The sequence below is a fragment of the Lytechinus variegatus genome, chromosome 1, assembly GCF_018143015.1.
Source record: "Lytechinus variegatus isolate NC3 chromosome 1, Lvar_3.0, whole genome shotgun sequence".
Lineage (NCBI taxonomy): Eukaryota > Metazoa > Echinodermata > Echinoidea > Temnopleuroida > Toxopneustidae > Lytechinus > Lytechinus variegatus.
The window spans coordinates 70,418,716-70,434,596 of record NC_054740.1 but is presented as its reverse complement, the minus strand read 5'-3'; the positions used below and the strand labels follow the sequence as shown (position 1 = coordinate 70,434,596).

At 34.3% G+C, this 15,881-nt stretch overlaps 1 protein-coding gene across 1 annotated transcript; it reads left to right on the top strand.

Moving 5' to 3' along the window:
* The first annotated feature begins 7,853 nt into the window (after positions 1 to 7,853).
* On the top strand, positions 7,854 to 13,337 carry LOC121421571 (protein N-lysine methyltransferase METTL21A-like). The gene is made up of 3 exons (XM_041616323.1): positions 7,854 to 8,382; positions 10,848 to 10,974; positions 11,685 to 13,337. Exons 1-3 carry the CDS (start codon positions 7,954 to 7,956, stop codon positions 12,161 to 12,163), a joined length of 1,035 nt encoding a protein of 344 aa, XP_041472257.1. The 5' UTR covers positions 7,854 to 7,953; the 3' UTR covers positions 12,164 to 13,337.
* The last annotated feature ends 2,544 nt before the right edge of the window (positions 13,338 to 15,881 follow it).

Sequence of the window (15,881 nt, the reverse complement as noted above, 5' to 3'; positions counted from 1 at the left end):
ATGTTGTTAAGTTTTTCCAGTTAACCAGCATAGTTCAGCCTTCAGTACATTGCATACGTACCGGTACGGTATATGCAGTGTCGATCGGCTTCAGGCAGGATCGATATGGGTGATTTCAAGTAGCGCGCTAGCTAGTTGCGAAAACAGGGGTCAAAGGTCAAATTTGAAGGATCTCGAATAGTTCCAACCGGGCCTTTTTGTCGACTGCTACCATTGGAAATGCGTGCAAAATTTTGAATCATTTTTTATAAATATATCGGAAATTGACGTTAGAAATTTATTTTAACGCCGCACATTCATATCAATATATTAGCGACCACCTAAATTTATCAAATTTGTACGATCTTATAACAAAATACGTGAAATATCGTTTATTTGAAAAATGGCAACCGAGTTCGTCGCACGCCGTAAATGCTCACTGGTGCTGTAGCGAGCAGGACGCTGCACTAATTTGGCCCCGGAACTGTCGGGGCGGCTGGATGTAAGGTTCCGCTGGTCCCCCACGGGTCGTTTGGAGAGCGAGAGGTGAGATGTACCGGTATGTCCACTCATTCAATGAACAAGGTTATAATATAACCTTGTTCTCAGTTATATCTCCATGTGTGGCAAAATAAGGGTGGCAATGTTTGGCTTATTTTCTCTTTTTCTTTGGGGCAAATGCTTGATTTTTTTACACTGACAGTTTCCATTACACCTATTATTCATATAACTTGGCTCTTATTTAAATTTGATTCTTTAAATCTATTTTTTCTTAATTAAAAATAGAGATAAAAAATGAAAATTTTCTTGCCATATTACTTTCCACCAATAGAGGGCGTACCTAAAAATATGCCCAAAATTCAAGTTTTTGAGCGCTCTGGTGAATACAAAAATTATTCCCAAGTTACTAATGAAAAATAAATTGCAACTGTATGGAAATTAGTAATTTTGGTCACAAAAGTGATATTTTAATGATTTTTTAAAGTGTGTGCTCTGTACAACATTGGCATACCATAGTCCTACCTGTAGATTCCCCACAGGCAGGGTGGTAGCAGAGAACAAGTGGGTATGTCATGTGGTGCCATAAATACTAGTTTCATATCCTAAATTCTTATTGTAGATGTTGCACCGTTATAAATTTAGCTGAATTTGATTTTTTTTTACCAGAGCACTCAAAAACTTGAATGATTTGAGCATATCTTGTGCTTGTCTTTATTTAGATTTTAGTTTGAGTTTGACACTCATCCTACGAACGAGTGGGACCTTAATTATTTATTTATTTTTGATTTCTGATATTTAAATAGGCCACAGGGCGGAACATATCATCAAATTGGTGGTTTCAATGTGGCCCTATTAGCAGAAAAGAACAGCAAAAATATTACTATACTAGATCTATTAATAATACCAAATAGATCTAACGTTCAATATATCTAGATCTACATCAGAACATGCAGTGAGTTAAAATAAACATGGCAAAATGTACAGGCAAAAAATTTATGCAAACATGTTATGAGAAAGATCATTAGCATCCTTAATTGGGAATTATGTTCATTTAATATTAAAATCAAATTTGACAATTTGAATCAAACTTGTGAATTTAGATTTTGAAGATGAAACATATATTGCCTATTAATTGATGGAAAGTGAGATAAGTGCTGTGCAGAATGCAGATATTCAATTCCACTAACCTTTTTTTAATAAGAACAAAATTAATTTCAAGAATTCAATTTATTTTGGGGCCAATGCATAAATGAATTTGCATCCAGGACTGTACCAAATAATGAAGTGCTTTATCCAGTTTAGATCAAAAGAACATAAAAAAGAAAGTAAATAAATACTTATTCATTTCATGGTGTTCATGGTATTCTTTGGATTTTATACCACTTCAATGCCTTACATACATGTACCTCGGTGCTCTCGAGATCAACATGCTTTATTTTATTTTCATATATGATACAGGCCAGGGTTATCCTTATAGTTGCCACTGTGATGTAAAACTATTCTTAAGGAAAGTGAAATACCCAAGTAGGCCTAGTACAATACTAGACCAAAAGCATTAGTATCTGTATTTAGTTGTTTTGCGTTGGCTTCTCTCACTTAGTAAAGTGTCAGAAATTGTTAAATAATTCCCCAGAAATGGTTATTTCTGTCTAGCCTAGTACCAATTTGGCTATAAACTCTTTGTTGTGTACTGGGTGAGTTCAATTCTCACGAGGCATATTCGAACATCACTGACCAGTGATAACCCTAAATGCTTTCATGGTGTCAGTACATGGACAAATGAGTTAAGTAATCCAGTTGGTTTGCATGTAGCTTCCTTTTTTTTTTAAAAATATTACTTTCATTTCTGCACTGCCAATACTTTGTACATCTTCTAGGGGCCTAGATGAAAAATCTTCAATCTCTTCACCATCTCAGATGTTGTAACTTTTGGAAGTTTCCATGGCGAAGAAGAATAGATTATAGTGTAGAAAAAATCATCTGAGATAGTGTAGTAGGTTTCACGGTCATATCTTTCTTGGGCAAATGTTGGTCCTGAAAAGGACCACCCAATCTTGACGTTTCGACAAGTGTTCTTGTCGTCCTACTCATGCCCTGTGTACTGAAAGCCCTCGCTCAGACAGCAAGTTTTGTATGTGCTAGTCTTTACGTGGAGCCACACTTAGAACAAGTTTCATTCGGTCTGTGCCTGCAGACTAATGCGGCCATGACACTTCCTCACCCATCCAATGCCATATAAAGTTCATATTGGCATGAAAATGTATTTGCTTAATAAAACAATCTCTTTACAACTATCTAAATTAACGCATGATCCAACTATATTATCATTACATGTACACTAAATATGAAATAAAAGAAACAAGAGGTAGAGAGTGAGAGATTGACCCTCATTTTATGCTGTTGCCACCAATGAAAGTTCTGAATTTAAATTTGGAACTTCATGAGAGTCGAACTCATCCAACATTGCACAAAATGCGGTCAGAAGACAGGCGGAACGATACATGATGCAAGATTTAAAGGAGAAGATTTCAAGGAAACAAGAAAGATTGATTGCACAATGTAGCCCTACATGTATGTAATATAATCACATCTTATTACTATCATGATGGAAATCAAACAATCATACTTACACAGCTTACAGGCTTATCCAGTAGTTCCTCTCATCCAAAACAGATCAATCAGCAGCAATTAGGGCCTATTTTATTGTCAACAATCAAATTGAGAAAAAAATCTACATTTAGATCTAACTTAGATAAGTTTGTTGCATCAATGATTACCATATCTTGTCAACTAAGCATGTATTATCATTGGCTTTTGTAATTACTCATCACACCCAGAGATGCCAAGTTCAAAGACCAGCTATGCGTGAGATTTTCTGTGAATCTGAGTGAGATCACAGACATTGTGTACAATGTATATGGGGATAGGCTGTGATAGTTGCATGAGACAGAGATTTGAGGGGATGAACAAGAGTAAAAAATGCTTGAGTCTCACGCATAATGCACACCATACATATCAACAGAGTAGAGGTCTACATGTACATGTACCGGTACGCTAAATTAGGCCTTTAAAGTTTCTTTGAAAAACTACAAAGAATTGATTTAATTCCAAACCATTTCAAATTACTTGGCCTAGTCAAAGAAATTTTTGGTCTAGATACCCAACCTGTCCGGACATGCAACTAGTGGTATGATGGGGCACTTGTCTAATACTACACGGTTGTGATATAAAAACATCCATGTGGTCTAACACCACTTTAGAAAAATGCAGTGCTAAGCTAACACCACTTTTATCACAAGGTTGTGATAACCTTGTCTGGAGTTAGTAACCTGTGTCAATTTTCTCTTGATCTAGACTGGATGAATACTTGATATTTTGGAACAGTCAATTTTGACTATACAGTGAATTCATCATCATAAAAAAAATGCCTTGGCACAAAACTAAATTGAATTCTTGAAATTTATAATTTTTTTCTAATTAAAAACAGATTAAAAAGAGAGTCTGTGGAGATGAAGATCTACATCAGTCACAGAGGGCCTCACAAAAATATGCTCAAAATTAAAAGTTTTTTTAGCACTCTTGTGAATAAAAAAAGATTTCTAAGTCTAGAATGAAAACAAATAACTGGATGGATCTGAATTTTTGAGTGTTCATTGTACATGAATGTTGCATAGACTCAAGACAGAAAGAGTGGTTGGAGGGTGCAAGTGGATGGGGTGCTTCCACTCTTCCCGAAATTCAAGAAATTTTTACTTTTTCCAGGAAAGGTTCCAGAATGAAAAAAATTCCAGGAAATTCAGGTAAATCCCAAAATTATGAGGGGGGCCCCTTGAGAAGCAAAATTAAAAATTGTAATGTAGAAATGCAGAAGTGTGCCCCTATCCCCCCCTTTGAAAGTTAAGTCCTGCATGTCAATCTTTTCCTCACAAAAATGTGCCTCCCCTTTTGGAAAATCCTGGATCTGCCCATGATTACAATTAAATGACAATTTACAGTAGCAACTTAATATTCATGTAATATTTTACAAAGATTTAGATCTAACATTAGATCTTCCTCCAGATCCAGACATAGGCTCCGTCGTCGAAGCTCAAAATTTTCTGCGCTCGTCATTTTGTAATCTTTTTTCTATTTTTCAAGAGGATATGATGAACAAATAATGTTTAATTTCTTGATTTGGTCACTTCTTGGACCAAATTTAGGCTCACTGTATTAATTATTGCCAGATTTTCATTAATAATCAAAATGGAAAATTCCAGGAATTGTCTATAAATTTCAGAAAATTTGGGATTCATTTTCAGGAAAATTTGTTATAGATCTGTGGAACATCAATGAGGGGTTTGGTGTCCGGGCACTGAAAAATGAAGCCTTGTATTTGTAGGCTTGCTGCATGTGCTGTGAACTTGTTGTTTATCTCACTTGTTTTTTTTTATATTTTATCTCACTTCTCAGGAAAATAAGCACAAAAATATAGATTGAATAATGCTTATCATCATTATTTGTTCTTTATAATATTTTCTTACATTCTGTGCTAAAAAAAATCAAAGACATTGCTTGTAAACTTTTCAAAATTGAAAGGAGATGTCAGGTCCAGAGTCCGGACACCCAACCCGTCAGGAAACACAACCACAGCGTATATCGGGCAACTGAGCCACCCGCACTGCCGGCTACGGTTGCCAGTCCCATACCGTATCTCTACTGTCATGTTTACGCCTTGGAACTATTAAAAATTAGTAAAAAAGCATGTTAAAATTCAAAATTATTGCAAACCAATCATATCAAAATGAAGCAAATAAAATTCTCGTTAAAAACTATCATTTTGTTTTTCTTAATAACAATTGTAATTACCTGAAATTTGCTGTCGAAAAATCTCCCTCATAGACTTTGTACACAAACTTCGGTGAGTTTGGAACTATTGAAAAGCTCCATGAGAAAATGACGGCTACTTCCGGTGTCGTAACCTTGTTTATATAGGGCCTTGGCTAGCTAGCTATAGCGCCACGCTTCCTTCGGGAGCTTACGTATACGTAAGATCGTATCTCTGTACTGGCCGCGTACTGGCCACGCTGCGCTAGTGCGCCCTCTAACTGAAAATTCATTATAGGTTTAATAATCAGTTGAACTGGATCAGCAATCTTTTGAAAACTTTCATAGTGATTTAAACCACAAATTCAGGGCCCTTGGAAAGAGTTTTGAACTGGGGGTGCTGATGTCAATTTGACAAGCAAAAAAAAATCACTACAAAATGGAGGTCATTTTCGTCCCGAGCAATATTTCACAAGCAAAAAAAAAAGAAAAGGAAAAAAAAAAGGTTTCTGTAAAAAATGAAGGTAATTTTTGTTACATTTCTCAATTTTGTCACATCTTCAAGAATTCCTGGTGGTGCTGCTGCCTATGGTATACACACAGCACCCCTAATTAATAGTTAGAAGGGGATGTCATCAGTCCCCTTATTTGCATACTGAGCAGGGCCAGGGCGTTTCGTCAACATTTTCGTCCAACAAGTCACGGTCAGGTCTGACAACTTTGGCTGAGAGGCACTGTTAACATAGTAGAGCAATGTATTATCGGATAAAATAATATATACTTGTCGGATAAAACGTCTGACAATTCATGAAACAAAACGCTCCCCAGGATCATCGTACACGTATAAGCGCCAACTTTAAAATGTCATAAATATGTTTTATTTTACAGAGTCCGATTTTGATGAAATGTTAGTAATCATAATGCTTGTTGGATACAACGTTTGCCTTGTCAGTTAAGAAATCAACTCTGGGGATATTATGTAAACAAAAACATTTTTGTGAAAACTGCATCGGTGTAGCACATGACGATACTTTATCCAATAAAAGAAAAGTGTTTAGCAAGTCTGGCGCACATGATAACCAAATTTCATTTTTCATTTAAAGATAACATTCATTAAGATCTAATGATTTGAATTAAACATGGGTCGTATTGGTTCATGCAGTGATTAGTGTATTAATGGAAAAAACACTATTCTCTTTCTCTTTTTTTTTAAAACCATGTTTGCATCCTTAGCCTATGGATATACCCCCATCTAAGTTAGTAAGGGGGTTGGTTCCTGAAATCCCAGCACTATATGACTATATACAGTCGATAAAATGTGAGCCTTTATTGTACAATGAGATGGGGCTTAATTGTGAAAGTGTAAATTTGTATACTTGATAGCGGAAGGGGCCCCATTATTTTCTTATAAATTAATTACTTCCCATACTTTCTAAAAATTGAATCAAAATTATATAACATGATCCCATCTCATTAATTCAGTGCTTTATTTGTTTCTGTTTTTGTATATGTGTTATGCCTTTTCACAATGTTCTATCTCTCTTGGTACGGACGGTATCTTGATTTCTGTCTTTCTTCATCAAATTCGTTTTAAACTTTATATTCTCTGCAATGATAGGCCTACATCTGTAGGCCTATCTCGCACGGGATCTCGCACTTTATTTATTTATTTATTATTATTATTATTATTTGGGGCCGGGGCATCTTTCTCAATAAACGCTGTTTTTAAAATTTTAAGCACGTTAAGCCCGTCACTCTAACAAATAGTTTTTAAACAACTGTTTAAACTTTTTCAAATAAGTTGTTCAAAGCGTTTAAACACTTACAAAACTGTTTAAATTTGTTGTTAAAGTTTCAGGCTTAAACAACGTGCTATATATTTTAGTTGTTTTGTTCATGTTTCTTGTATGGCGACTTTATTAATTTGTCTTACCTCTGTCCCACCTTTATATCAAGATGTATTGTATTGTAATGATTTTTGTTAAGTTTTCCCCTCTATATATCATCATTTATTATTTTATATATTTTACCAATCTTTCTATTAGATCTTGATCTCAATTCAGGATTTACTTCATTTTCCATCTTTTATTTATAAATTATTCATTAAAATATTCATTTACTTATTCATTCATTTTATTCATTCACTTGTTTATATATTTATCATTATTATTTTTGGTTGGGGGGTTACCATTCTCTCTTTCTATATCGCAGCTCTTTCCTTATAGGTATATCTCAATAATAAATTTTGCCCTGCTTATCCCTCATGCGCCTTCTCTTGCCTTCATTTGGTCTCTTTTAATTTCTTTGTATTGGTACACTTATTTCGATATTTCTTCATTTATTTGTATCAGGACAATAGAGGTGAGTGCACCTGTGGCATCACATTCCCGGATTACATTCTTCCATCTTTCCAAACCCCCCCAAAAACCATCCTTGAGCATTCGCCTCAGTTGTATTACCTTAATTTACACTCTTTGGAGAACCTCCTACACTCGCCTCGCCTCTTCTGACATTGGCATCTTTTTGGGAAGGGTATTCCCCTCATCTCAGCTCACAGCTAGTCACGGCACTCGTCATCTCATGCACTGTCTGATTGAGGATCCAACTCCGAGGCCTTAAAATGCCTTTATTTTAACATTTATGACCAAATGATATCCTGAGTGATTACAGATGAGACGACAATTCACTTTGTCCAGAACATGGTTGTGGTTTGAGTATTTATACGTGCTCTTTCAGGTTACATGTCTGATTAAATATTCAAGCAGCCAAAGTCTTCACGATTCAAGAGCAGTGCCTCGGCCGGTGCTTCCCGGTAGTAGCGACATCACCTCTACCCCTGCTGGCTCTGTCGCGGAAGCAGACTCGAGTTGCTCTTCTTTTTCCAGTCCGTGGAATCATTTAGTGAGAAAACGGACCATGGCAGAGGAAACTAATGAATGTTCTTCGCCACCTTCTACTGAAAATGCATTAGTACTGTATAGTCCACCGATTCTTGAGAGATTTCATCGGTCTGAAAGGACATTTCATCTAGCTAACAGGAATTTCTCAATCAAACAGAATTGGGCAGATTTTGGAGTAGCTGCTGTGGTCTGGGATGCGGTAACTAACTTTAAATATTTTAAATATAAATATTGAAAATTTTCTTTAATTAACTCATTAAATAATAGTTTTTCATCATTTATAGAGGCAAAAGTCCATTTCAAAATGAACTTCATAAAACCAGTAGAGATCTAACCTGTTTATACAAGCTTATCAAAATAATTATCATGAATTTTAGTCCTAGGAGGAGTCTACTTCTACTACTAATAAGAGCAATAATAACAGTGAAATGATAGAATCATAGGCATAATCGTGATATAGTCCCCAAATCCAAAAGTGGGGATCATTAGAATCACACCTACCAGAACGCATGAAAATCACTTCCTTTCTCCAGAACACAGTCCCCAACTCTCGCACAGCTCTGTAGCAAAATGATAACACACACAATGAAACACTCTGTATATAAGCACTATACGATTTATTAATAAATTATAATATAAGCCCAAAGTCTTTATCTAGACCCGGTTGTTTCAAAAATTATGTAAGTTCAAAGTCTTTTTTTCCAGACCCTGTTGTTTAAATAATTATATAAGTTCAAATTTTTTTTTTCCAGAGCCGGTTGTTTCAAAACTTATAGGTTCAAATTCTTATTATTTTTTTCCAGACCCAGTTTTACAAATCATTTCTTAAAGAGTCAAAAAGTAACAAAGATCCCCACTCTTGTATTAATGTAAAATAACATGGAAATATAGCGTAGTCTTTCATCCAGACCCAGATCTTTCAAATAAAAATGAATACTACTACTAATAAATTAATATTATTATGAATTGAATACTAATAAATTAATATAATTATTAATTCATTAGTAGTAGTATTCATTTTTATTCGAAAGATCTGGGTCTGGATGTAAGACTATGCTATGTTTCCGTGTTATTTAATATTAATAAGAGATCGAGTGGGGATCTTTGTTACTTTTTTACTCTTTAAGAAATGATTTGTAAAACTGAGTCTGGAAAAAAAAGACTTTGAACCTATAAGTTTTGAAACAACCGGCTCTGGAAAAAAAAAACTTTGAACTTATATAATTTTTGAAACAACCGGGTCTGGAAAAAAGCCTTTGGGCTTACATTATAATTTATTAATCAACCGGGTCTGGAAAAAAGACTTTGCACTTTTGTGCTATTTGAAGGCATTTCTATAGGATTTTAGTTTAGAAGGATTCGCTAAAAATCCCTTCAAATTTATTACATTTGTGGGTAAATAGTCATTATTACATCTGTGGGCGATCAAAAATTATTACATTCTTGGGTAAAGTGCATTACATTTGTGGGTGCAAAAGGGGGAAGCTGCACATAAAATCACAATTCTATGGTCATATTTTCACGTTTATGTTTGGAAAAAGGTAGGGGCTGAAGTCTCTCCCCCCCCCAACTTCCGCAGCCATACCCTAAAATGCTTTATCCTTGTCACATTGCATCTAAAACTGTCCTCATCCACGATTTTATGTTGTGAGGGGACGGTATCACGAGTATGATACCGTTGGAGCTATCCCCACTCCTTGCCAAACGAACTGTGTATCCCATAGCGTGGGGATTGTATCACGAGTATACTATACTGTTGAAACTGTCCCCACTGCGTACAAAGTGAACTGTGTATCCCATAGCGTGGGGACAGCATCACGAGTATATTATACTGTTGAAACTGTCCCCACCGCCGTGAAAATCAAACATGATTTCCCATTGAGTGGGGACTGTATCATGAGTATATAATAGGGAGAGAACCCTATAGTATAGTGTTTATATACAGTGTGTTTCATTTGTGTGTGTTTTCATTTTGCTACAGAGCTGTGCGAGAGTTGGGGACTGTGTTCTGGAGAAAGGAAGTGATTTTCATGCGTTCTGGTAGGTGTGATTCTAATGATCCCCACTTTTGGATTTGGGGACTATATCACGATTATGCCGAATCATTAATAATAATATATCACCACTGGCATTGGGATAACCATTTAACAGGAAGCTGTTGACCCTATATACTCCATGTGTAAGAACATTTAGACATCAATTTATTGTAAGTCAAATTTGCTCACTGTTTGAAACTTGTTCAAGTTGTTATACTTGTTTTATTATCTTCTCTAATGTATTTTTTTACAATTTGTCTCCAATATTTTCTATTTTTTTTCATGATTGATTAAACTTCCTTTCGTATTGTTGAGTAATAATAATCGAGTTAAATCCGGATCCATCTTTCTTCCTTCCTTCTCTTTCTGCATTTATCCCTTTTATTAGCCCTGAAACTCAAGTGTGATTTTTTGTCATGTTTGTTGACTTTATGTACTGGGAAATCATAAATACTACATGTACATTAGTGAAATGACAATGCTATATGTGTTGAGAGTTTGAAAGGAAGTGGGGAGGGGGGAAACATTGAAGGTATTGAGTTAGTTTAGAGGATTGTCAAGATTCCAAATCATTTTTTATTCACTATTTATCATGGTATCTATCTCTTTTTTTTCATTTATGTTACAGGCAATAGTTCTTTGTGAATACTTGGAAGTTGAAACAAAACTGAAACGATTGTCACTAGAAGGAAAGCGAGTAATAGAGCTAGGAGCAGGGACAGGCCTAGTGGGCATGGTTGCTTCACATTTGAAAGGTATTTGAGCATAGGCAATGATGAGTTGGAGCACCATGTTCATACCCCCCCCCCATATAATGTACTTCGGGTCGAGGATTACTTTTCCTTGAATTTTAATATCATTTTCCTATTTTAATCTAAAATGCCAAATTTAGATCAATCACTTGCATATTTCATTGTGTCTATTTTGATCACAAAATTGTTGTTTTTCTCCAAACTATTTTGAGAGGCTTGCTCGCTTCCCTATAAATACATATAGCACTAATCACCCTGTTTTGTTCTACCAAACATATTTGTGGTACTCACTTTGGTATTCAACTTCACCCCCCAACATAAAATGTTTGCTCTTGTATTTGATTGGTATCATTGTAATTGATTATTGTATGACATTCCTGTTTAATGTTGTACTAGGCAGTCATTGCTTTTTTTTTCTGGTATGACAAGATAAGTGTTTAATGTTGATTTTTTTCAGGAGTCAGTAGAAGTTGAATGATTTCAAACACTTAACTAAAAGATGCTCAATTATATTAATGTTAGCAATAGAAAAACAGTCAGCAATGTCTGTGAACAGTCCTGTCATTTGTAAACAAACATATACTGGTTTACACCATAGAGTAATATTATTGATCAATACCTTTGATTGACGTAATTTGATTGATATATGATATTGTTATCCATAGCATCGATGATTTCTTTTCAATGTTTTTTGTTCCCTTTATTTGCTACAGGTCGCGTCACGATAACAGATAGAGCTTCCATTTTCAAACCTCTCAGGAAAAATATTTTGCTCAACTTCCCAACATCGTCATCATCATCATCACTACCAGCTTCATCTTCGACTACTGATTCCCCTGTATCCTCAAGCTCAAATACCAATGCTCCATCAAAAGTAAATTCATCTTTTAAACCACAATCATCTCCTCCAAAAGTGAAAGTTTTAGAATGGGGTCAGGACCTGCATCAGTTTTCTGCACCTTTTGACATCATTCTTGGAGCGGACATTGTCTATATCAAAGATACATTTCGGGAATTGCTTCAAACACTTTTGCATCTTTCAAACGAGAACACCTTGATCCTTCTTTCTTGCCGCATCAGATACAAGAGAGACAACAATTTTTTGGATATGATGAAGACAAAGTTTCAAGTTGAACACGTTTTTCATGACAACGAAAGGGGGATTGAAATTTATTCAGCTAGGAAACTTTGACATATGGTCTAAATCACAATTCGTCTTGGTGAATTTTACCAGAACTGATGAAATAACATTGTTTTATGTAAATCTGATCTATAGGAAGAAAATAAAACAACAGATAGTCAGAGAAGAGGGTCATTTTGAATTGGGCAAAGATTAAATTATTTTATTTTTGCAAGGTTAAGATGAGTCAACTTTGTTGAACTGCCACTTAAAGAAATCGTCATATGTCATTAATATTTACTGCCACTTAAAATCATTTCGTCTAATTTCTACTTTCTTACATACTGAAAAGTGCAATGTATTTCACATTACAGTTATTTCTGCAGTCTTTATTGATATAACTTACACAAGTAAGTGAAGAACTTTAACATTTGAAAACCATATCTGAATGTTTAGAAAGGAAATAGACCTTCAGGACTCTACTCAATCACTAATGTAAACTCAGTAACAAAATTTGACAGTGGATTTTTCAATCGAAGTTTGGTGCTAATATATGTAAACTGATATTAATTGCTATGAAAATCAATATTTGGGGTTAATTTAGGCTCTCTTTCACACAATTGCTGTCATCTTCAGCCAAATTTCCTGTTACAAAGCACTGGATGTTCATCCATTCTTTGCAATTTGCGGAATAAATGGTATTTCATTTCACTTTGCATATTACATGGAAGAATTATCTTGTATATTGTACAAATGAGGAAAAGCAGAAAAGAGAAATGAAACTATAAAGAAAAAAAATGGTGATAAACAGGTTTAAAGAATGGGGTTAATGAATGGATAAAAAGACAAAAGTAATGAAGATAGGAGAGAAAGGATGAGAGATGCTTCTCAATATTGAGGGAGTTCACGGATAAGTATAAAATACGCTTGAGAGATTCTTTAAAAATTTGAATGAATCACAAAGCTAACAAAAACAATACACAAACTGAATTAAAAACATGTTTTATTACAAACATCTTGGATATTACAAAAAGAAAGGTATAAATATATGTATCAAAACTATACTTCAATCTTGTATAAAAAATATACATTGTCACAATCTGAATATTAAAAATTGGATCATAAAAATGTCAGCCAATGAACGCTACATAAATGTGAAATTCCCATCTATGTTTTTGGTAATACTGAACTGCTTGAATGTGAATAAAAATACTGTTAGTTATTTTTAATAAATAATGATTATAACACTTCTGTGTTTATAACAAATTACAAACAAATATAATCCACACAAATTTATTCACACACATTGTGATGTATTGTATTCTCTACATTTACTGCATGAATTCCTAATACTTGCCTGTTCAGCATATGCATTTTGATCAAAATGCACCTAGCTTAAACTAATTCAACATTCTAAATAACACTATTTTGTACAGGAAAAAAGTTTAAAAACTAATGAATTCTATTATATCAAGTTTATACATGTAATCTATTGCACTAAACATGTCTCCATATCATTGGTTTTCATGAAGTGTAAAAAAAATTGGGTTTAAATAGTGAACTAGACTGTAAAATGTAGTCTCACTCAATTCCTTAGATGTCGTACAATCACAGCTCACCAGACTCTGCATAACAATACAAAAGCTGACATTTTGTGATAATGGAGATATGTATTGGATCAGGGTCTGCAAACTTTAATAATTTTTAATTCTTCTTTTGCTTGACTGATGAATTACTATCTCTACTGCAAAATATTGCATAGTTGGATATTCGATTACTGCCAACTGTTAAAAACATACAATACGGCAATGAATCAATGTCAAATATCATATAGTAAATGGGTAATCCGGGCTGAAAATAATACAATAAATCAGACAAACAAAACACTAAAAATGTCATCAAACTCGGACAAGGAAGTACTGAATGACATTTTAAAGCTTTGCATTATTGAATATGCAATGAGTAAGCTGATGTTATATCCTTACATATTCTTTTGTATTTGACCCCCCCCCCCCTGCCCGTTCAGAATTTTCCCCATAATACATTTTTTCACTTTCAAATTATTTATGCAAAAAAGTGTGCAAGATCATGTTTTTGCCTTCAAATAACTTTAAACAGCCCGTAGAAACTATGAGGTTTGACATTTTCTAAAAAAAAATATTAAAAATCATTTTATTTTTATACTGTGAATTTCCTAGGTATTTCTTTGTTTTATTAACTTTGATTTTTTTTTTAATGAACTTTGTCAGGGATCCTTCTGCAATCATGAATGGCTTAAAATCCATTTAAACCAGCAGAGGTGAAAATAATTGTACAGTTATGATTTTTGGTTGAAACAATGACATTTTTGAGTAATTTGGGGAGCCTGACATGCATTTACAAACGGTTGCACAATTTCAGATCCGTGTACTGTGGTGAAGCAAATTTGGTCTTAAAGATACTTGACACTTGTAATTAAAAAGTAACGGAGCATTGAGGTAAAAAATTTGTGTGCAACGTTGTAGTCAAGGAAATCGTTGAGGGGGGGGGTCAATTTGACCCCCTTCCCAGTTAACTAAGGGTTAATCACCTGTTACGGAAAAGGGTTAATGGTATGAATACGTAGCATGATTTCCCATGAACTACAAGAAGATATTGAAAATTTGACTTTCAGAAATTTACTGCTCAACCCAGATGAATATATTCCTGGTGAACTCTAATGCATCAATCATCATACTTTACGCTCAATTCATAAGTGGAATGACAGCACTGGTTTCAATATATATAAGCCAGGGGCCTGTTGCATAAAACTTTTTACCTGAGAAAACTCTGGTAAAAACTGAAAACTAAAGGTAGTCTGATTTCTGCCATTGACTTTAACACAGGGCAAAAACTCTGGTAAAAACAACCTGAGTTTTCTCAGGTAAAAAGTTTCATGCAACAGGCCCCAGTTGCATTTACATGTACATGTATCTAATAGATAGGTTTAGAAGAAAAATATACATTTTACAGTAAAAATAATAAATATTCAATAAATAAAATATCAAGGTGATACTGTACATAAAGACTGGCCACATTGCTGCATTTGTCTTTTGGAAATGCAAAATGTGATATGCGCTATCAAAGGAATATGATTTACCCTGAGATAATATATATATATGGAAGACAAGTTCAGGGATCCCAGTAATAACATTAGGAGAAGTGGAGAATTTCTTGATGGAGTTTCCACACCTGAAAGTTCTATCTAGTGTATGCTAACGTACATATGGCAAGCCACTTTCTTATCTTTTTTTTTACATCAATAATTGCATTTTGATAATAACACTGCCAACACAAAAGATTCCTCATATATTGAATATGAATTTATATTTTGTGTCAGCAAAATGGAATATTTGTATAAAGAATGGGATGCTTGAAATCAAGAAAAAATCAAGAAAATGCCTTGCCACATGTAAAGCACCTCGGCATACACTGGCTATAAAGATCAAGTTCTTTTATTATGACAGAGAACATAAGTCCAGATCAAACTTATTTTTTAAATGAAAACATGATATAGGGTCTCAGCTCCCCCAGAACATTTTAATGCCAGAACGTTTATAAAGTAAAATTGTCACTTGTACATTTCAAGAAGATACAGACAATTTCACTATGACAATTGGTGAAACTGGTAACCATTACTGCATTTGTCATTGGAAATGTAGAGACAGAAGTTAAATAATGTGAAATGTGGAAGTAAGAAAGGTATATTCCATAATTCCATGACCTGATGATAACTATACAGATTGGTTGTGATTTGATAATGTATATTCTA

Bases quoted from the DNA above. Each gene is read 5' to 3' on its own strand.
- LOC121421571 (XM_041616323.1), top strand. From the start codon at position 7,954: ATGAGACGACAATTCACTTTGTCCAGAACATGGTTGTGGTTTGAGTAT. The intron at 8,383-10,847 runs GTAACTAACTTT...TTTATGTTACAG, and splicing joins CTGCTGTGGTCTGGGATGCG to GCAATAGTTCTTTGTGAATA. The intron at 10,975-11,684 runs GTATTTGAGCAT...TATTTGCTACAG, and splicing joins GGTTGCTTCACATTTGAAAG to GTCGCGTCACGATAACAGAT.